Source organism: Plutella xylostella, chromosome 16 (genome assembly GCF_932276165.1).
Source record: "Plutella xylostella chromosome 16, ilPluXylo3.1, whole genome shotgun sequence".
NCBI lineage: Eukaryota > Metazoa > Arthropoda > Insecta > Lepidoptera > Plutellidae > Plutella > Plutella xylostella.
In genome coordinates, this window is record NC_063996.1 from 1135496 (window position 1) to 1156174 (window position 20679).

At 39.9% G+C, this 20679-nt stretch overlaps 3 protein-coding genes and 1 long non-coding RNA gene across 4 annotated transcripts; 3 read left to right on the forward strand and 1 right to left on the reverse strand.

Annotated features, from left to right (window-relative positions):
• The first annotated feature begins 190 nt into the window (after positions 1-190).
• Positions 191-6563, forward strand: LOC105382228 (protein adenylyltransferase SelO). The gene is made up of 11 exons (XM_011552078.3): positions 191-439; positions 588-751; positions 835-915; positions 4000-4163; positions 4490-4662; positions 4933-5032; positions 5124-5284; positions 5434-5555; positions 5629-5758; positions 5984-6110; positions 6226-6563. The coding sequence occupies exons 1-11, from the start codon at positions 296-298 to the stop codon at positions 6480-6482; spliced, it is 1623 nt and encodes a 540-aa protein (XP_011550380.3). The 5' UTR covers positions 191-295; the 3' UTR covers positions 6483-6563.
• Positions 6564-7013: 450 nt separating this feature from the next.
• Positions 7014-13019, forward strand: LOC105382229 (protein adenylyltransferase SelO). The gene is made up of 12 exons (XM_048626347.1): positions 7014-7320; positions 7505-7668; positions 7837-7917; positions 8457-8620; positions 9096-9271; positions 9640-9739; positions 10056-10216; positions 10661-10782; positions 10947-11076; positions 11346-11475; positions 11772-11884; positions 12410-13019. Exons 1-12 carry the CDS (start codon positions 7123-7125, stop codon positions 12530-12532), a joined length of 1662 nt encoding a protein of 553 aa, XP_048482304.1. The 5' UTR covers positions 7014-7122; the 3' UTR covers positions 12533-13019.
• Positions 13020-13145: 126 nt separating this feature from the next.
• On the reverse strand, positions 13146-15585 carry LOC105382230 (DNA repair and recombination protein RAD54-like). The gene has a single exon (XM_011552080.3). The coding sequence runs from the start codon at positions 15453-15455 to the stop codon at positions 13149-13151; it is 2307 nt and encodes a 768-aa protein (XP_011550382.3). The 5' UTR covers positions 15456-15585; the 3' UTR covers positions 13146-13148.
• An 860-nt stretch (positions 15586-16445) lies between these two features.
• LOC125489743 lies at positions 16446-20637 on the forward strand. The gene is made up of 3 exons (XR_007267208.1): positions 16446-16852; positions 17270-17385; positions 20427-20637. It is a non-coding gene; the product is annotated as an uncharacterized LOC125489743 (long non-coding RNA).
• Positions 20638-20679: the final 42 nt, after the last annotated feature.

Here is a 20679-nt window from a genome sequence, read left to right on the forward strand (position 1 = left end):
AATTTGTTCATAGTGACTAAAAACTTATCTATCGTTGTTATAATATTTACACCCGTAGCCAATGGTCATGCATTGTTGGTGCTATAGCATGTTCCAATCGTACCCACCAGTGAAAGTTATCTGTGAACCAGCTTAATTCTCAAAAGAAGGACTGAAAATTTTACGTCATTGTCATTGAATGACGTGACGGTTACGTTTAAAACATTTTTTTTATGAAATTTTAATTATTTAGATTTTTATGATAAAAAATAAAGATCCATGAAGCAGCTGTAAATTCTGGATAATCTGATCAACAATGAAGATGGAAGGAGAAAGTAATATTTTGAAGAAAAATTTAACTGAGTGGAGATTCAGCCAATATCCTAAATATATTTTGTTGCCCATTGACGAAAATCATGAGCAATCTCGAGATGTTATAAAAAATGTAGTGTTTTCAGAGGTGCGTAAGTCTAGCTAGAGTTTCTATGGAGCATTAGGTATGAATTAATATCTATTTACCTACTGAGAGTTATAATAACGCTACAGAGGAAAAAAACACTACGTTGTAGTTAAATAATACTTTTAAATAATATCTTAGTATTTCATAGGTTCCTCCAAGGCCATTAGAACACAACATACGGTTGGTGTGTATTTCGGAAGATTCACTGACCCATATCTTGGACATGGACCCTGAAATAGCAAATCGAGAAGAATTTGCAGAATTCATTGCTGGTAAAAAGTTACCATATGGGGCATTGCCAGTTGCTCATCGGTATGAATCTGATTGCATTTATATGGAGGGCAGGTTCATATTCTATTGTTTAGGTACTAATATACTTAAATTACTTATTTTAGATACGGTGGTCATCAGTTTGGAATGTGGGTTGGCCAACTCGGAGATGGTAGAGCCCATATTCTTGGTGAATACGTAAATAGGTTCGTAGATCTTCATTATCTATACCAGTGTTTTTCAACCTTTTTCATGATGCGACCCCCCTGGTATAAAAATATATTTCGCGACCCCCTTGACCCTTTCGGTTTTTTATCATGTATGTATGTGTATGTTACTGTATTCCCAATATTCATTCCATACGACGTATTTATGGTCTCCATGATTAGGATTCGAAGTACATACCTACTTATCGGATTTAAAAACACATTATTTTACAATTACACACATCGGATACGTGTGGCCATGTACATAGGTAGGTAAATACGACTAATGCCATTGCGACCCGGAATTTCTTTTTCGAAATTAGCTTTTTCTTTCTGACTTTTTTGGGCATTTAAATATCTTGAAAATCAAGGGTGAAATGAAAATAAAAAGACAAAATACCTGGCTTTACAAAAAAATTAATACTTGTGGTCGTCGTCTTTGAACCAGACAGAAAGGCCTCCCACTCTACGTTTGCCTATTCGTGGTCTATACTCGAGAACTCGTTTACCCCGGTTTTAACGGTTATCGGTTCTTCAGCTGATATGACCAGCACATTACGACTTCAGCCTGCATATTTTGACAGCTATGTCAGTAATCTTAATCCTCTGACTGACGGAAAACCTCATTTCTGATACGATTTATCAAAGAAATCAAGCATACCTCTCTCTATAGCACGCTGAGCTACTTTAAATCGGTGGACTAGTCCTACCGTCGCAGTGCCTACGTCTCTGCACCATACGTCATCACTGGCAGGACGCACTGGTTGAAATCTTTAGTCTTCAGGCTCTGAGGGATGGTCGAGGAGAACATTTGGCGAAGTTTTCCGAATGCAGCCCAACCCAGTTGGATGCGCCTCGAAGTTGCTTCTGCCTAGCCGAATAGTCTGCCCGAGGTAGACACATTCTTGCACAACTTCGATTTTTGCCTCACCAACGATCACCGGCTCCGGTTCGATGTGAGCATTGTACATGACTTTCGTCTTGTCCAAGTTTATACCCCGAAGCTTACACGTTGGGAAGCAGCATTTAGGCCACTTCCATCATCCAGCTGAGTTCCTGCAGAGATTCTGCCATAATAACGATGTCGTCCGCGAAGCAGAGAGGTGTGACATGTACTCGCCATTATTTTATATGTCGGAAACGGACGTCAACTGTCGCGCCACCTAGCGGAGTCTCTGCGAAACAAGTGACAATGGGAACGCCAGCGCCTCTAGTGGCGCTCGACGGAGTCTAGTTGGTGGGGGACGACGTAGAGTCGAGGCAGTCTGTACTTGACCGTCGTTCTGCGCACATGTCTAGGAACTGTCCCGCGTTTCTCTTACTTAGTGTCATTACGTTACCCTTTCTGTGTTTTGGCTTGCTGTGTGATTGCTAAGTGTTATTGTGTTGTGTAACTGTGCGATGATTAAACGAAGTGATTATGTAAAGTGACTTTTCTTATAATCGCCATTCCTACGCCTACGAAACACGATGTTGGACAATCCTGTCACCCAGCCACCCCGGGAACGTGCACCTGCTCCACCCCCGCTTCCGACATATACATATGCCATGTCCAGCGGCATCGTACAGACTCCTCAACTCCTCGATATAGCGCCAGTCGATTTGAAATCTCTGCAACGATTCCAAAATTGCCCTTGTCTCGATAGAGTTGAAGGCGTTTTCATAGTCCACAAAGGCTAGACACAGAGGCTGATTATACTCGTACTCTTACCTTACTCGTACTGTGTTGACCTGGCCTATTGTACTAAAACAGATGCACGATGGCATAATTTAATTAATATAAAACAAGCTCAGCCTTCGCATTTAAGAAAATTTTAAGTAAAGCTATTTTTAAAGTAAGAGTCTTTCTTAATAAATTAATACTAATTGTCATTATAGTTTTTTACTAAAGTTCCCAGTTTTTTTGCCCTTTGGCGACCCCCCTACAGAAGCTTCGCGACCCCCCAGGGGGTCGCGACCCACAGGTTGAAAAACACTGATCTATACATTTCCATATAATTGTTATACAGAGTGATTGGTAAGTCGATGTATTCCTTTAAATGGGTTGTAGTCGAAGGCATTTCCAGTCGATTGAACCCCATAATGCATTATCCGAAAGTCAACCATTTCTGAGTTATTTAAGTTTAAAGTTTTTTTTAGGAATTTTGCCAAAATGTATGTTTAAAAGCAAAATATTTCAAAAACTAAGGATTTTTTAAATACTTTTTTGATTGTTTTGCATTGGTGACACCTTAGTCAACTAATCATAATCATTAAATGCGCAATATTTAACTTAATTTAGACAAAGTGCTTCAAAATAGATGAAACATTAAGAAAATGTTACGAAAGATGAAAACGGAAATCGGAGAACAATAATTAGCAAACGGTTCGGAGCTCTACAAAGACCAGTTATAAGACATTTTACCTTAAAATTTAAACAAAATGTTGTTCGTTTCCCTATTGAGATTTGTCCGCCTATGTGGTTGTTTTGGCTATATCTTGGCCATACCTTAATCGATTTTAGATTGGAATATGTCATTTTAAAGCTTATAAATTGATTATATTTTTAAGCTGTAGTGCCTGAAAAATTGTCAGATAAAATTCTATTTTAAATTAGCTTTTTTTTCATCTTTCGTAACATTTTCTTAATGTTTCATCTATTTTGAAGCACTGTGTCCAAATTAAGTTAAATATTGCGCAATTATTGATTATGATTAGTTGACTAAGGTATCACCAATGCAAAACAATCATAAAAGTATTTAAAAAATCCTTAGTTTTTGAAATATTTTGCTTTTAAACATAAATTTTGGCAAAATTCTTAAAAAAACTTAAAACTTAAATAACTCAGAAATGGTTGACATTCGGATAATGCATTATGGGGGTTCAATCGACTGGAAAAGCCTTCGTCTACAACCCATTTAAAGGAATACATCGACTTTCCAATCACCCTGTATTTATGTGGATGAAGATGCTCCCTGGACATAGCAATATGCCTCCTGCGTCGTTCTGGTCTATATCTATGATGATCTATATTTTCATTTTAAGTTCCTATCGATCTTTGCCAACCTCGACACAGCTAACATCCCCAATAATGTACCTAAACAGAAACGGCGAAAGATGGCAGGTGCAGCTGAAGGGGTCGGGGCAGACGCCCTACTCCCGCGTGCACGACGGCCGCGCCGTGCTACGTGCATGCATCAGAGAGATGGTCGCCAGCGAGGCCTGCCATGCGCTCGGCATCCCTACCACTAGATCTGTAGGAGTGGTTGGTAAGTTATACGTATACTTAGTTACCCTAAAAGTTATAGGATGATTTAGCTAATTGAACTGTTTATCCCTCCCAAAGAACTCTTAGAGGGATAAAATAATTTAATAAATTTGTTTGAACCACTTAGGTATGCCGTTATTTTCAAAAAAGTATAATACCATCTGGCTAGTTACCATTAATCCAGTAGATATAGATCCTTAATTATTAGATTTAGCTACTTTCTACGTTAGTCAGTAGTCTCAGACAGAGACTGGCTGAGACTCTCATTAGCCCAAACCCAATTTAACGTTCCAAAACTCCCTCTTATCCACAATTCCTCCATGCCAGTGAGTGACGAGTCGGTTCTCCGCGACGAGTTCTACTCGGGCAACCCTCACCGGGAGCGCGCGGCGGTGCTGCTGCGTGCGGCCCCGAGCTGGTTCCGCTTCGGGTCGCTGGAGGTGCTGGCGCGCGGCGGGGAGCTGCCCGTGCTGAGCAGGCTGTGCGATTTTGTTATCAAGGTGGGACTTGAACTTTGGTTTATCTTTTAAGCGGTTACACGGGTCTTTATTGACGTCGTTAAACTCGTTTAATACGCGTTCCATCAATAACATCTGTATGTTATGTTGAATCGCGATATAGTGCCATTTATCTACGTCGATAACAGACCCGTCATGACCCGTGCCGCGGGTGGAAGTAAAAAACAACCACAAAAATTGCAAGGCTTGCCTTTAACTGCCAGCATCACTATAAAGAGAAAACAAAGGACACAATGTTTTATATTGTTTCAGGAACACTTTCCGGAAATTCAACTATCTGATGAAAATCGCTTCATAAGATTATTCTCAGAGGTAGCTCACAGAACTCTTGATTTAGTCGCTAAGTGGCAAGGTATAGCACTCTATCTTTTTTTGTTCTATATTTCCCTTTTTCACTGTCATCCATTACACAGATAATAATAACAATAGTCTCGAATAAACAGGTGTGGGCTTTACCCATGGACTTCTAAACACTGACAACATGAGTCTTTTGGGGCTGACCATGGATTTTGGTCCATTTGGCTTTGTGGATTCCTATGATGGAGGCTTTGTTGCTAACTGTTCGGATGGAGAAGGTCGATACGCTCATGCTAAACAACCTGATGTTAGTACCTCTGTCTATATTTATTCTGAATAGATTCTGGTACCTGCCCGTAAGCTCATAATATTAAGTACTTATTACTTTTCCAAAGAGTCCAAACAGGGAGGAATCACTTGTTCATGAAACTCATGATAGTTATACTATGCTTTCAGATTGTTTTATGGAATGTAGGCCAACTGGCAGCAGCTTTGAAGCCACTTCTTAACTCATCCCAGCAGGTTCATATGACCCATATTTTAAGAACATTGGACACTTATTGCAAAAATAAAATTCTGTAAGTTTTTATACTTTACTTCTCTGGACTGGGCTTTGTGATCATGAGTTTAAAATAATATTGTTGTTTTCAGGGAAATATTCCGCATGAAAATAGGGCTGAAAGAGGAGCGCTGGGGTGACGAGCAACTGGTCGAGAAGCTGTTAGACATGATGCAGCAGACTGGCGCTGACTTCACCGTCACGTTCAGGCAACTGGCTGAGGTTGGTATTCGTATTTATGTGAGATTCAGCGATGTCACCTACGATTCTGTAGTGAGGAGGCCAACTAGAGAAGGTTCCAAACAATAATCGGTGGTTGATGGTAGACGAAAACAGGAGTTTTGTGACCAATACCAACTGTAGTTCGCCACTGTAATCAACCAGTCAGAAAACATTTTAACCCAACATATTCGAGATAAATTAGTCTTATCTAACGTTTGTTTTCAGCTTGAACCTTCTGAAATGGTGAATGAAACCAACTTGGATACGAAATGGTCCCTGAAAAGACTATCGTCACATTCGTCTTGGGGTTGCTGGCTTGATCAATACCGCGAACGACTGGACAAAGAAGCCGGTAAACAATTCTATGAATACCATTTAAATACATAGTTAGGTACATACTTTATCGAATCCAATAGGTTTGTGAAATCACTTATGACTTTCCTTGACTTTATGTCTTTACTTGACAGCTGAAGCAAATTCGCTAGGACTCTTTGAAGATGAACGTCGTCGCAGAATGCTCAGCGTCAATCCAGTTTATGTACCACGCAACTGGCTCATACATGAAGCCATTCTCGATGCTGATAAAAATGACTTCAGGAAACTAAGATTCCTGATTGACGTTTTACGCAGGCCATTTGAAGTGAATGCTGAAGCTGATAAACTTGGGTTTTCATCTCAGCCACCACAATGGGCGTACGCTCTGAAAATTAGTTGTTCTAGTTAACTAATTTATGTCTCAACTCACGTTTGCATTTATGTACTGGCATACAGGAGCATAATAAAATCTTTGCCAGAAAGTATAAAAGTTGTAGTTCATTTTATTATTTTATAGTGTCCGAAAGGGTACATCTGCAGTCTAGGGAGATAGGGTTATATCATAGGTGAGCTAATCAACGCATGTATAGTGGAAACCTCGTATTTTACCTACTCAGAACTTATAGATACCATCTAGTGAGCAGTTACTTTCTAATATTTATATTCGAAATCACTTTGTCAAGTTGATATCATCATCACCGGTCATCAACACCATTTCAGAAGTTAAAAGATAAACTTTGTTTTTAGTTGGGTACCTAGTTTTAACTAATTAAAAAAAGTGTAGACCTCAGAACAAAGATTTCGTATTCTGTAAATGTATGTAAGGCACATGTCAATGTTTGTCATATAATTCCGCCAATATAATGTGTTGAAATTGGCAGATGTCATTAACAGCTGATATTTAGTTTTGACATTGACAATTATTTGTAAACAAATATATTTGTGTTGATTGCAATTCACTATTTTATTAGGTATTTATCGTAATCGTTTGATAAATGATGAATCATTTACTATTACTTAGCCATTGTTAAATACAAGGGAGTATCTGAATGAAGCGGACTTTAAGCATTTGCACTGTGCTACTCAAAGACCTACGACGCACTATGGGTTCCACGGAGAATGTGAATTTAACAACAAATTTCAAGGAATGGAAATTCAAATCTCCACCTAATTATGCCCAGCTACCTATTAACGACAACCCGGAGTACAACGTTCCCGTCGCTGTGAATAATGCAGTATTCTCGAAGGTAACTTTTGGTTTAGTGATACTGAAGTAGCTCAATAAAAATATCATGTTCACAACATTGTATACTGGGTTAAATGGGTGTCTTTTAAACCATAAGGAAATATTTTACTAAGATGGAAATCAATCTTGTATTGAAAAGATACTGTATTAAATATTTTATACAGCAACAACTATACAAATTCCAGGTCCCCACAGAGGGGTTGACTGGTAACCTGCGGCTGGTCTGCTCGTCTGATGATGCTCTCTCCGAGGTGCTGGACCTCTACCCTGCAGTGGCAGAGGATCCAGACTTCATCGACTTTGTGGCCGGAAAGTACTTGCCTGATGGTGGGATGAGTGTTTGTCACAGGTAATTATTAGCATTGGAAAATATGTAAGTACTAAATTATATGATAAAAAATATTGCTGAGCTTTTTAAAATGTGAAAGCTTTCTTATAAGACCTCTTGTTTGCAGGCATGTCATAACATTATTATTCTGTTATATGAAATACAAGACTGGATGTACATATTTTTCAGGTATGGAGGCTATCAGTTTGGTTTTTGGGCTGACCAGCTTGGAGACGGAAGAGCTCATATTCTTGGTGAATATGTAAACAGGTAATAAAAGTATTAATTCTCAAAACTAACTACTTCTTTTATGTTTTATGCTACTGACAAACAACACTCATGTCAAAGTTAAGTTATAAAAATTCTACTTATAAAATTCTTTATAATTATTTGATAATGTTGTGTATGCCTTTAATGGTTTTCACAACGAAATTGATATTATGTAAAATTTTACTTTTATGTCTGTTGTGTTAACTGCTGGTGTTCCTTGTTTAAATAAATAAATAAATAATTTACTCAAAGAATATTATTATAATTTTAATTATCATCATCTAACAACTCACCAGAGACAGACAATGGCTAATCATCCTTTACAGAAAAAAATGAGTTACGTCACATTTTAAAAATAAAGTAAATATTAGTTATTAGGGCCTGTTTTACAATGTCTGGATATAGGCTACCTGTGGGATAAAATACATGTTGTCATTCTCTGCAATTATGTTTTAGACAGTGGCAGAAAGTAGCTTAACAGGTAGCCATTACCCAGACATTGTGAAACAGGCACTTAATATGATATTTTTACTCTCCAGAAAGTCGGAGTCATGGCAGCCCCAACTGAAGGGTTCAGGCGAGACGCCCTACTCCCGCTTCGGTGACGGGCGCGCCGTGCTGCGCTCCTCAGTACGTGAGATGATTGCGTCCGAAGCGTGCCACGCGCTGGGCGTACCCACCACCCGCGCCGGCGCACTTGTTGGTAACTATAATATAGCTTGTATTAACGCCATCTACCGTCGAGTAGCAATACTACTTCCGATCAAACCTGTTATTTAATAAATGTAGTTGTAGATTTGATATTCGCTACAAGAAGGAGTCAGAGATGAGGTGAGCCATACGCTATTATTATTTTATTATTATTATTAAACATTTATTTCCAGATATATCATCCATAGTAAATTAGTAAAACATGTCAAATAAAATTGTTAGTCAAAATATAAAAATCATAAGTACATGCAAAAATATTTATAACCTAGTAGTACGCCAGTGCACTTGTCTGTAACTAATGTTTGATACGAAGCATATTAATGTACATTAACGCCATCTACCGTCGAGTAGCATTACTACACCTCACAAAATCATACGAGCGTGAAAAGTGTAATCATAATTTTGCATTCCATAACAAATTATTTCTCAGGAAAATATCTAAAAATACCTACACTTTTCTCCCCCAGTAAGCGACGACCACCTAGTCTACCGCGACATGCACTACAGCGGGCGCGCGCGGCAGGAGCGCGCGGCGGCGGTGCTGAGACTGGCGCCCGCGTGGTACAGACTCGGCTCCCTGGAGATACTGCACAAGAGGAAGGAACCGGAGCTGGCTGCGAGACTCGCTGATTTCATTATTAAGGTACGACTGTGATATGCGTTACTTCAAATACTTACTATAGAACCTGCATAACCTTTTCGTGACTAAAACAAATACCTCCTTATTTCCTAAATTGTTTGTAAATTTGAATTATTATTAAAATGAAATTAGGATGTATGTGCTTTACGATAGTTTCCGCTAGAGGCGCCACTTCCAAGGAATGCAAGGTTTGATAGTAAGTAGCGTATATAATATAACAAAAATATTTCAGTTAACATGTAGGTAGATTTGGTTCTCATTGATTGGCCATTTAAAGAAAGTAGGTAAGAAAACAGTAGCTCATTGTTGATGGAGGTGATCGATAATTATTACATAAAAGTTTGAGATAAAAAATATGTTTTACCTTCTAGAATCACTTCAAAGAGATTGACCCAGCAGACGAGGACAGATATGTGAAGTGGTTCAGTGCGGTGGCTCACAAGAACCTGGACATGGTCGCCACATGGCAAGGTAAGATAAATATTAATATATTACATTAACGAATCCCACCATCAGGTTGGCCAGTGTTGCTAGATCTAGATTTCGGATCTAGTCGGATAGACTATGTACCTTCTAGGACTACGATACATGTTCGCGTTCCGATATCCCTTTATAACTGCGTGCCTCTCTAGTTACCCCGTGCGAGCAAGGGGTAACTAGAGAGGTAAAGAATGATATGATGGTCTGCACGTTGGTAAAACTCGCCGAGGGATGAGTATTCTTGTGAATAATGTCAAAAAATATACCACAGACAGACAATTTCAATTCTTTTTCCCTATCACCCCAGGCACAGGCTTCACTCACGGAGTGCTCAACACAGACAACGTGAGCGTGCTCGGGCTGACCATAGACTACGGTCCGTACGGGTTCATGGACCACTACAACGAACATTTTGTGCCCAACTCATCGGACGATATGGGCCGGTATGCGTTCAACAGGCAACCCAGTGTGAGTATTAAGAGATTACTAGCTGTTCCCGCGAGCTTCTCTTCGCCTTAAAAAGTTTTCCCGTGAAAATTCCGCGATAAAAGGTAGCCTATGTGTTAATCCAGGGTGTCAGCTAACTCCGTACCAAATTTTATTAAAATCGGTTCAGCCGTTTTGTCGTGATCGTGAATAAGTAACAAACATACACACTCACAAACTTCCGCCTTTATAATATTAGTGGGATGTTTAGATTGGGTCAAAGAAATCTGACCGCCTCGCGGTTGCATTGTCATTCTGAGATGGGTTAGGTATCTTTGCGCCATACTGTACATGGTGTATTTTTGTTTACCTTTAGTAGAGTATATTCAATAGGCCATATTATCATTTTTCATATTTATAATCATGTGACCGTGTATGAAATAAGAGGAGTGCAAATCATCTACATACTATTCTTGAAAATTCTAGATCATTATCTGGAATTTGAACAAGTTTTCCGAAGCGCTGGCGCCGATATTGACCGAAAACCAGATCCAGAAGATCGAAGAAATCAAAGGAACACTTGAGGAATACGTCAAAAATAAAGTTCTGTAAGTTTTCACATAAGTATCTATACTTCCTAACTCCAAATATCAGTAATGTGCAAACCTAGTTTCTTTCCCTAGATTTCCTTATCACAAAGGCCCTATCCAAAATCGTAAAATATTTTCTACAATAGATTACTAAGTAAAAATATATTCACTTTAACTTTCAGCGCCACCTATCTGCGGAAGCTGGGACTAAATAACCAGATAGAGGGCGACACTGAGCTGGTGGACTCCCTGCTCCAGCTGATGCAGGAAACGTCCGCCGACTTCACCATGACCTTCCGACAGCTGGGAGAGGTGAGCTTACTAAAATGTAGAACAGAAATGTAGCAATTAAAAAAGTACCCAAGATTGCCGATAGATGGCGTTGAAGGGGAATACCATACGATGATTATGGCCTCAAAATCTAGTTGCATAAATTTAATACAAATTCAAAAGGCCATCGATTATAACACCATCCAGCTTAGACAGAGGATTCTCCTTTTCTATTGCAGATGCTATAAACACTATCACATCACCACTTACTGTGGTATTTATGTATTTTATTAATCTTATTTATTTTTCAGCTGGAAAGTGCAGAGCTACAAGACACAGCGCGATTAAATGAGAAGTGGTCGTTGAAGAAACTGGCAACAAGCGGGGATAAGTGGGCCGCCTGGGTCAAACGATATCAGGATAGGATTAATAAAGAAAGCGGTCAGTATATGTATAATCTACCTTGCATTTTAATGTCCACATAGCGAAATTCTTTATTTACCTTATTACCTCCATAGATTTCATCATTCGGCACAATATGCTATGATGACTTTCAGCAACCAAACTGCTAGGGAAATACCTGTTTTATTTTTGTGTTAGTGCAGTGGCTTGCACAGAAATCTGACCCCTCCTAGAGTGACATTGCTACTGAGAGGGGTTCAGGTTACTTTGCAGCCAACTGCTGTAGTAGTTATGTGAAAAATAAAAGTAAATATTTTTCTTTGATATTTATCTAGTGCCGGAGTCGGAGCGGCGCGCGCGCATGTGCCGCGTGAACCCGCTGTACGTGCCGCGCAACTGGCTCATGCAGGAGGCCATCGCCGACGCTGAGAAGAACGACTTTGAAAAGGTAACTATTCGACAAAAATACTTCACACTTCCTGTAAATTCGACTCCATAAAACCTCTTCACACTTCTTGTACATTATCGGACTCCATAAAATAATACAAAATATACATACTTACCTACATAAACAGTGGTAGTTTGGACTTTTTTTATTATTATAAATCGATGTAAAACTATCTAATAATATAAAATAAATACATGCATATTCCCTATTATGTGAATGGAGTCATACGGATTGACGTTGCGCTGCTGCAACTACGTTTTTGCTAGTACATGTTTGCCATTTTGAAATAGGAGCCGAAATGGAACATGGTACTGCTATCACTATCACTCCCATGGATAAAGTATCAATACCTATAAAAATGGCAGCCGTTAGGTAGGTATGTACATAACTAGTATTTGAAACGAATATATGGATACCTAGGAATAGATCGATAGCATGAGTCCTAGACTCTTGACGAAACCCTGAATTTAGTATGTTCTAATTGTTTTTTTCGCCGCTTCACAACCTCCATTTTGTTAATTCCAGGTGCGGTTTCTCCTTCAAGTCCTCCGCAAGCCGTACGACGTGAACGCGGAGGCGGAGGCGCGCGGGTACTCTGCCGAGCCGCCCAGCTGGGCCTACGGGATCAAGCTCAGCTGCTCCAGTTAACACGTTCATGGATACTGCTGCAGTTAACACGTTCATGGATACTGCTGCAGTTAACACGTTCATGGATACTGCTGCAGTTAACACGTTCATGGATACTGCTGCAGTTAACACTTCCATTGAATTATGTATCTTCTAATCATCACATCTTTTGAGGAAAGGCCTCCTTATAGCCTGATTACACCTACCGAGTAGAGTGGCCAGACAGTATCTTCGGCCGAACACTACTACTAGAGATTGAACGAGTGCTCCGCCGAGAATACTGTCTCGCCACTCTATTCGGTAGGTGAAATCAGGGTATAAGTATAAGGCTGCGTTCCCAAATACGCCGTCACCCCGTCGGCAAACAGTATGCGGAAGGCTGTTTAAAAATAGCAAAGTGTATTTTGCCACCATCATAGTTTAAGTGAAATATATTGCTTGTTAATTAGTAGGTACATGGTGTACATAATCTATTTTTGTTTATAATTAAAATCCAATTCGTTATACATATTTTTGTTTATTTTGTATAAATTAGAAATCACTTAGAATTTAAATAAAAATAATCTTAACATAATCTTCTTACTAACTAAAAACAAAATACCTCTTCAACAAAACCAAAATTGTCCTCATCATAATTCTATTCATAATCCTCATCATTGCTGTCATCGGGCTCCGAATAATCTTCATCTACTTCCACCTTCCTTCTCTTTACAACCTGTACATTCTCTTTTTCTTCCTCTTTATCAGTTTCCTTGGCTTCGACCTTGGCTGATCTGTGGTGGAACACAAACGAGATGGTCTTAGCTAGATCCCAGCATTGCTTCAGCACCATGTCAGCTAGAGTCTTCTTGTCTGCACAGTGATACCAGTTGGATAAGTCCGATGTGCAGTCAGAATTCTCCGGCGGAATTGTCACTTGTATGTTGTTCACGCATCTTTTACACTTGAACTTGCTGTGAGTGTCTGATAGTGTGTTCTCTTCAAGCCTAAACAAGTCCTTCAGGTCGTCTGAAGTGAAATGCCTTAAGGATTCTTCATTTTGGTCTACAACAGTGTCGCTGAGAGCTTTCTTGTGAGCTTGGCGTTGGAATATTTTCTCCTCAATGGTTCCTGTTGCTAGGAGCCTGTAGATGTAGCAGGGTTTCTTCTGGCCGTCTCGCCAGACTCGCGCCATGGCCTGGTCGTCATTAGCCGGGTTCCAGTCCGGGTCGAACATGATGAGCCGGTTGGCTCCAATAAGGTTCAGTCCACAACCACCTGCCTTTGAGCTGAGCATGAAGATCCACTCTTTAGAGTCTTTATCATTGAAGCTCTCAACAACCTTGGCTCGTTTCTTGATAGTCATGGACCCATCTAGCCTCACATACTGATAGCACCGCTTTCTGCACAGCTTCTCAAACAGATCCAATGTTTGTGTGTAGTTAGATACTAAGACTATTTTGTCATCAGTGTTGGTTTTCAAGTTGGCCAAGATGCAGTCTAAGATCATCAGTTTTCCTGAAAACTCTGGCTTCACATCCTTGATGTCATAGTGACTGGGCAACAGATCCAATGCCTTTTCAAAGCCCTCAGACCTCTCCACAATTTTGTCATAGACGAGGTCTGGGTGGTTGCAGAGTTTCTTCAGAGTGGTGATACTGGACAGGGCACTCAGGGTGTTGCCAGATTTCTCTGCATTTCCGGAGAATTTATTCCTGATTGAATCAGAGTTTATGAAATTCTTGTACAGCTGTGTCTGAAGGGGAGTCATTTTGACGCAAATGACTTGCTCAAACTTGACTGGCAGGTACTTGGTGAGTAGACCACTGGTCCTCCTGATCATGCACTTGTTCACAATAGATGTGAGGGTCTGGAGACACTCCTGGGCTTTCTCCCTCTCTGAGTCACTGGCGAGGGCATCCTGTCCCTTCAGTATGGGATTCTCATACTTTCTCTTAAACTCATGTGCAGTCCCCAGTATGCCTTCATTGACAAAGGAGACCAAGCTGAAGTATTCAGTCAGGTCATTCTGTATTGGGGTGCCAGAGATGAGTATCCTCCTCTTGGCCTTCAATCCCATCAGTGCTTGATAAGTTTGGTTCTCGCTGTTCTTGAGTCTGTGTCCTTCATCGCAGAGCACCAGGCCCACTTCTGATGAATGCAGGATGTTGGAGTATATCCTGAATGTTTCATATGAGATGATGAGGACTGGTGTTGCCACCCTCGTGGCAGAGTATGTGTTCATGAACTGCTGCAGTTTCAGTGTGATCTCTGCTTTGGATCCTCCGTCCATTGGCAGAGCATTGATCCTGGAGCCCAGCCACTTGCCTATCTCATTGTACCAGTTCTTGACCAAACTGCTTGGGCACACTATGATAGCTTTGCAAATGGTAGGTTTACACTGTGGTCCTTGACGCAGTAGAGTCCACAGTAGAGTAATACATTGCAGGGTCTTTCCAAGCCCCATTTCATCGGCCATAATGCAACCGAATGCGTTTTCGATCTGTTTCCCCGTGACGCAGTCGTACATGAACTTGACGCCCTCTCTCTGATGGGGCCGCAGTATGTTGCCCAGCACGGGGTCCACGACGACGGCTACATTGATGTCGTTGGGGTTCATCTTCATCCTCTCGTGCTCGGGGAGGTGTGGTGGGCGGTACAGCACGAGGGCATTGGGCTCGTCGGGGTCGTGCAGCGCGCGCCGCACCTGTGTCCGCTTCAGACCCAAGCTCTTACCGCAATAAGACGACACATAGTTCGGAATCGGCACTTTAAAGGGCTTGTTCAGTATCTGCCGTATCAAAGCCTCGTGCTCGGATGTAGACATCGATTGCGAAGCGGTAATCTTTTGAGATAATTGTATTTTTGTGCATTCCCGCTTCTTTCGTTGCGACTTCTGGAGCAGCGGACTCTTGAAAACATTGTCGCTAGAGCCGACCTGGCTAGGGGCTAGGCTTCGTCTCATTATTAATTAAATATTAAAACATTTCACTTGATTAGAATGATTTGAGAAACATTGAAAAACAAAAAATAAATGTTCAAATGAGTTCCATGAGGGAGAAAAACCTCAGACATCAAAACATAAACAAAGAAACGTCAAAAATAACAAACAAAAATTATAAAAACGTAATCTGAGCTCGTATGGCATGTCCTTGCCCTTAGAAGAAGGACTCGTCATATAAAATTTTGTTTACGACTAAGGTTGAACCACGTCCCTCGAGCTATAATCCTCCAAAATTGAAACTCAATAGAAACTATTTTTGACGATGCCAAAAAATAGTCGTGAAATAGTCATAAATAGTCGTGTTTTCCAAAAAAATAGTCGTATCATACTTTCGGAGTTAGAGCTATACTTTATGGAGGATTATAGCTGGAGGTCTCCAGCTATAATCCTCCAGTCTCTTCTGAACGAACGGTAAGGCCTATCGACTTGGTTAAGGTCTCAAAAAATAGTCGTGAAATAGTCGTAATGACATGCCAAATTTCAGAAATAGTCGTCAAAAGATAGCAGAGATATAAAGGTACTTTGCTGCAGCCCTGGTGGAGGATTATAGCTGGAGGTTTTGAAAATATCGAATATCTTTGGTACTACTATGACTATCGGTTTGAATTATGTCTCAAAAAATAGTCGTGAAATAGTCGCTTCTATTTATTATAATTTTAAGCTTGATAAAAGCTGTTAAATAATTATATCAAATTCTTCATACAAATCAAAGTGGACGAGAATGCCAAAGCAAGCCAGTACACAAAAATAATAGCACCATACTCATGTCGAATTTATCTATAAATCATTTATTTCGTCATACTTTGCATCAATAGTATCTAAACTAATCTTGGGTATGACATTTTATTGCTTTTGCTCTTAGCCTTTACCTTACTGTGTACAGAGAAAACGTATGCCTATACACGCACACATTTATCTCTGTTATCTTGACAAACGATAGCGATGACGACTACGGAGATGTAGTACCTAGGTCAGTTATTGTCATCCCTTACTATCCCGTGATCAGACAAATATTGCTATCCTTGTCTCCTTTCTAACCGGCATGCATCGCACGCATAGAACGCGTGAGCGACCGCATAACACCTTGACAAGCTATAGCAAACCGGTATTTATTACGTCCCTTATGTGACCGCCGCCGCGCGCCGCCACCGGTGAAGTTGGGGTTAGTATTTTGCATGTTTTGTTTGATAATTTGTTTACAGTTTAGTGCAAACTATGGTCACGATCGGTGTTATTGTTGGTTGTTAAAATATTGTGAGTGCTCTATACGCAAATGAATATTCAAGATGTTATATTCTAAAAGATATTAGTGAATGCAGATAAGAGTGTTTAGTGAGTGCTATGTTTGAATATTGCAAGTAGGTAAGTATCCTTTTTAATACTCAATATCAAAGCAAGCCATCCCATTTTGTTATGCTCAGCTTATTTATTAACATGATTTTTTATTGAAGTAACGTAGCCAAATTATTTTTTTAATATCTATGCTTAATATTTATGGGGATTGTTATTAAATTAGCAATTTTACACTATGAGCGAGTAAATTGTGCATACATGCAATCAAGGCATTCATGTACATATCTTAGTAGATACGAAAATATGTGGGTATCATCGATTACCTACATATGGTAGTCCTGGTTAAATGTGGATATTTACCCCTCAATAGCAAAAAAAAAAGCGTTATTGTTTGTATTTCTGAATGAAACTAGGCAAATAAATATATGTATTAAAAAAAAATATGTGTAACCTACCTATAAGCCTACCCATTATTATTTCAGGTGAAAACACAGCCTATCGATGTAATGCGCCGATAAATTATCATGACTCCATTGATGTAATGCGCTTAAAAACTGCAATGGCTCCGAATACATGATTACCAGATAACAAATCCTGGGTAAGAATTTATCACTATTTTCATATGGTATTGTGCTTATGCTAGGCCTATACAGTGTTGTGGTAAGTTGATAAAGTTATAACAGCCAATTTACTTGTCAAAACTCATTTGTACCTATCAGCTACAAGCGACAAAAACGTGTTTCTGAACTAAATACCTATAAGTAATTCACACCCTGTGAAATTTCATACAAGTTTCAAACGCACCGTCCGACCAAACCGGTTTTGGACAAAAGCCAAATTGTTTTCTCAGCTATCTCTTTCGCTCAAAAACAATAGAGGTCGGTTATGGGACATATATATTGAAAAAGGCGAATACACTAATGAACAGTATTTCTACTCTACCCTTTTCGCACAAAAGTTCGCAGTTTCAAGTAATTGTTGCAATAAGTTACTGATAAGAAATTTTACTCCACTGTTTGCTGTGGTCTCCAAATGACAATAAATTACCAAACAAATAGTCTAGGTGAAATAACGTTATTACTACTCGTATCTACCTACTCGTATATCATATATATATGTATATAATATTAAAAAAAAACAAATATTTTTATCAGGGGCGTATTTGAAGATTGCGCGCCCTGGGCTCCTGTAGTTTTCCGCCCCATCAAGGAATGAAAGAAAACAAAAAGAGCAATTACTGTAGAGTACCTACCGACCTACATATGTATATGAGAACATTATGGTGATAGATTTGCAAAGATAATATCTTCCGAACCAAAAAAATATTTTTCTGGATAGACGAGTAGGTACATTTTAGAACGTAAATAAACTTGTGCAGGGCGACTGAGTGATGCAATTTTTTTTCTTTAGATTTCCTTAAAAAAATACCGAGGCGGAAAAAAAATTTACGATTCCACCGGTTCAGAAAAGAACAAAGGCTGGTTTGATACTTAAAAAATCCAGCACTGCATGTCACCAAAATACCTCGGAGTGACCCTGGATAGATCCCCCACGTACAAAACCCACTGCCAAAACTCCAAGAAGAAAGTCAGCTCCCGAAACATCCTTCTGCGACGGCTTACGTCTACCAGCTGGGGCGCCTCTCCGCAAGTTCTACGAACATGTAGCCTAGCACTCTGCTTCTCAGCTGCCGAATTTGCCTGCCCCATATGGGCAAGGTCCGTGCATGCTAGAGAAATAGATGTTGCTCTTAACGACACAGTTCGTATAGTAACGGGATGCCTCAAACCGACACCGTTCTACAAAGTCTACTCTCTGGCTGGGATAGCACCCCCTAGCATACGGCTAAAAGTGGCATGTTCTGTTGAGAAAGCCAAACAAGAATGCGACTCCAGACATCCATTTTACTCACATACTGCCGCACCTTCCCGCCTTAAGGGCCGCAAATAGCCGCCGTTTCTAAATAGTGAGGTGTCCTTAATGGATGAAAACCCACAAAACGCAAGGCTAAGGCTCTGAGAGGAAAAGCAGCCACAGGATCCTTTCCTACCTCTTGAAAAAACTACTTGCTCCCGGTGTCAGTCTCCCCTGACACATTTGGAAGACTCTAAATCGGTTGCGAGCAGAGGTAGGCTGCTGCAAGGACAATCTGTGCAAGTGGGGCTATACCGTTGGTACCAACCTATGCGACTGTGGTACCGTCCCCCAGACTATATGGAGCATTTACTCTCGTCCTGTGCCCTGTGCCCTTCCACCTGCACTCGGGAAGACTTACTCCAGGCGAACCAGAATGCTTGGCTTGAAATTAAAAAATTCGCATGTTCACTGACACGAAAGAAGAAGAAGTGTAGAGTATTGTGCGACAAACTTATCTGTTCCGGTGAGACCGAACTAAATTGATCCATATCTTATTACTCACTAATGAATTGTATATTGTAAAAGATTAGATGGGTTTATTAACACCGCAAGAGCGAATTAACAATATGAGCAAACTTAAAATCTTATAGAATTAAGAAATATTAAACATTTATGTGAGCTGTCACCGGAACAGATAAGTTTGTGGCACTGTACCTACCAACCTACATAAAATATGTATAAGAACATTGTGGTGATCTCGTGGTGATAGATTTGCATAGATAATGATATCTTCCGAACAAAAAAAAGATTGTTCTGGATAGACGAGTAAGTACATTTTAGAACGTTTACAAATAAACTTGTGCAGGGCGACTGAGTGAGGCAATTTTTAGGGTTCCGTAGCCAAAATGGCAAAAACGGAACCCTTATAGTTTCGTCATGTCCGTCTGTCCGTCTGTCCGTCTGTCACAGCCGATTTACTCGGAAACTATAAGTACTACAGTGATGAAATTTGATGGGAATATGTGTTGTATGAACCGCTACAAAAATATGACACTAAATAGTAAAAAAAAGAATTGGGGGTGGGGCCCCCCATACATGTAACTGAGGGATGAAATTTTTTTTTTCGATGTACATACCCGTGTGGGGTATCAATGGAAAGGTCTTTTAAAATGATATAAAGTTTTCTAAAAAACATTTTTCTTAAAGTGAACGGTTTTTGAGATATCAGCTCTCAAAGTCGTAAAAAGTATGTCCCCCCCCCCTCTATTTTTATAACTACGGGGTATAAAATTCTAAAAAAAATAGAGGTGATGCATGCTAATTAACTCTTTCAACGATTTTTGGTTTGATCAAAGTATCTCTTATAGTTTTTGAGATAGGTTGATTTAACTGTAATATTATATTTGCTGCTACGGAACCCTTTGTGCGCGAGCCCGACTCGCACTTGGCCGGTTTTTTAATTTAGATTTTTTTGCCTATTTTTTTTGACTATTCCGCCGGTTCAGAAAAGAACAAAGGCCGGCTTTCATACTTTAAATCAAATTTCTTAAGACATGAAATCAACATGTAGAAAGATGGCTCTGGTCCGTTCTAGGCTTACGTACTAAAATATTGTTCTGTACTTTTTAAATCCTCCAACCTAAAGCCCATGAGCGGCCTGCCGGCCGCCCCTGTGCCGCCCTGCGCCGCCTGCCGCCCCGGGCTGTAGCCCTTTTAGCCCTAGGGTAAATACGCCCCTGATTTTTATTAATAAGACGTTAATTTGCCCTATTTTTTTTTCAGCGCAGCTTACGTGTGTTCTTCAATAACGTCGCAAGCTACAGTGGCTGTTGATAATTTTTGCAAGTTCTACACCTACAGGATTCAGTTATCTGGGCATTATAGATACCCTATAATCACCTACGAAGTTATTTAGGTATATTTATTAAAACCATTATGCAAGGTGTGGCAAAAAGGGTATACTAAGCTGAAAGCTACATGTGCAGCATGGTATATCTAAGCCCGAAACTGAAAACAGAATTTAAATATTCGCGAA

Excerpts from the sequence above, each read along its gene's own strand:
- LOC105382228 (XM_011552078.3), top strand. The coding sequence starts at position 296 with ATGAAGATGGAAGGAGAAAGTAATATTTTGAAGAAAAATTTAACTGAG. Across the intron at positions 4,663-4,932 it reads TGTGCGATTTTGTTATCAAG|GAACACTTTCCGGAAATTCA; the intron begins GTGGGACTTGAA and ends ATATTGTTTCAG. Across the intron at positions 5,556-5,628 it reads TATTGCAAAAATAAAATTCT|GGAAATATTCCGCATGAAAA; the intron begins GTAAGTTTTTAT and ends TGTTGTTTTCAG.
- LOC105382229 (XM_048626347.1), top strand. The coding sequence starts at position 7,123 with ATGAAGCGGACTTTAAGCATTTGCACTGTGCTACTCAAAGACCTACGA. Across the intron at positions 9,740-10,055 it reads CATGGTCGCCACATGGCAAG|GCACAGGCTTCACTCACGGA; the intron begins GTAAGATAAATA and ends CTATCACCCCAG. Across the intron at positions 10,783-10,946 it reads TACGTCAAAAATAAAGTTCT|CGCCACCTATCTGCGGAAGC; the intron begins GTAAGTTTTCAC and ends TTTAACTTTCAG.
- LOC105382230 (XM_011552080.3), bottom strand. The coding sequence starts at position 15,455 with ATGAGACGAAGCCTAGCCCCTAGCCAGGTCGGCTCTAGCGACAATGTT.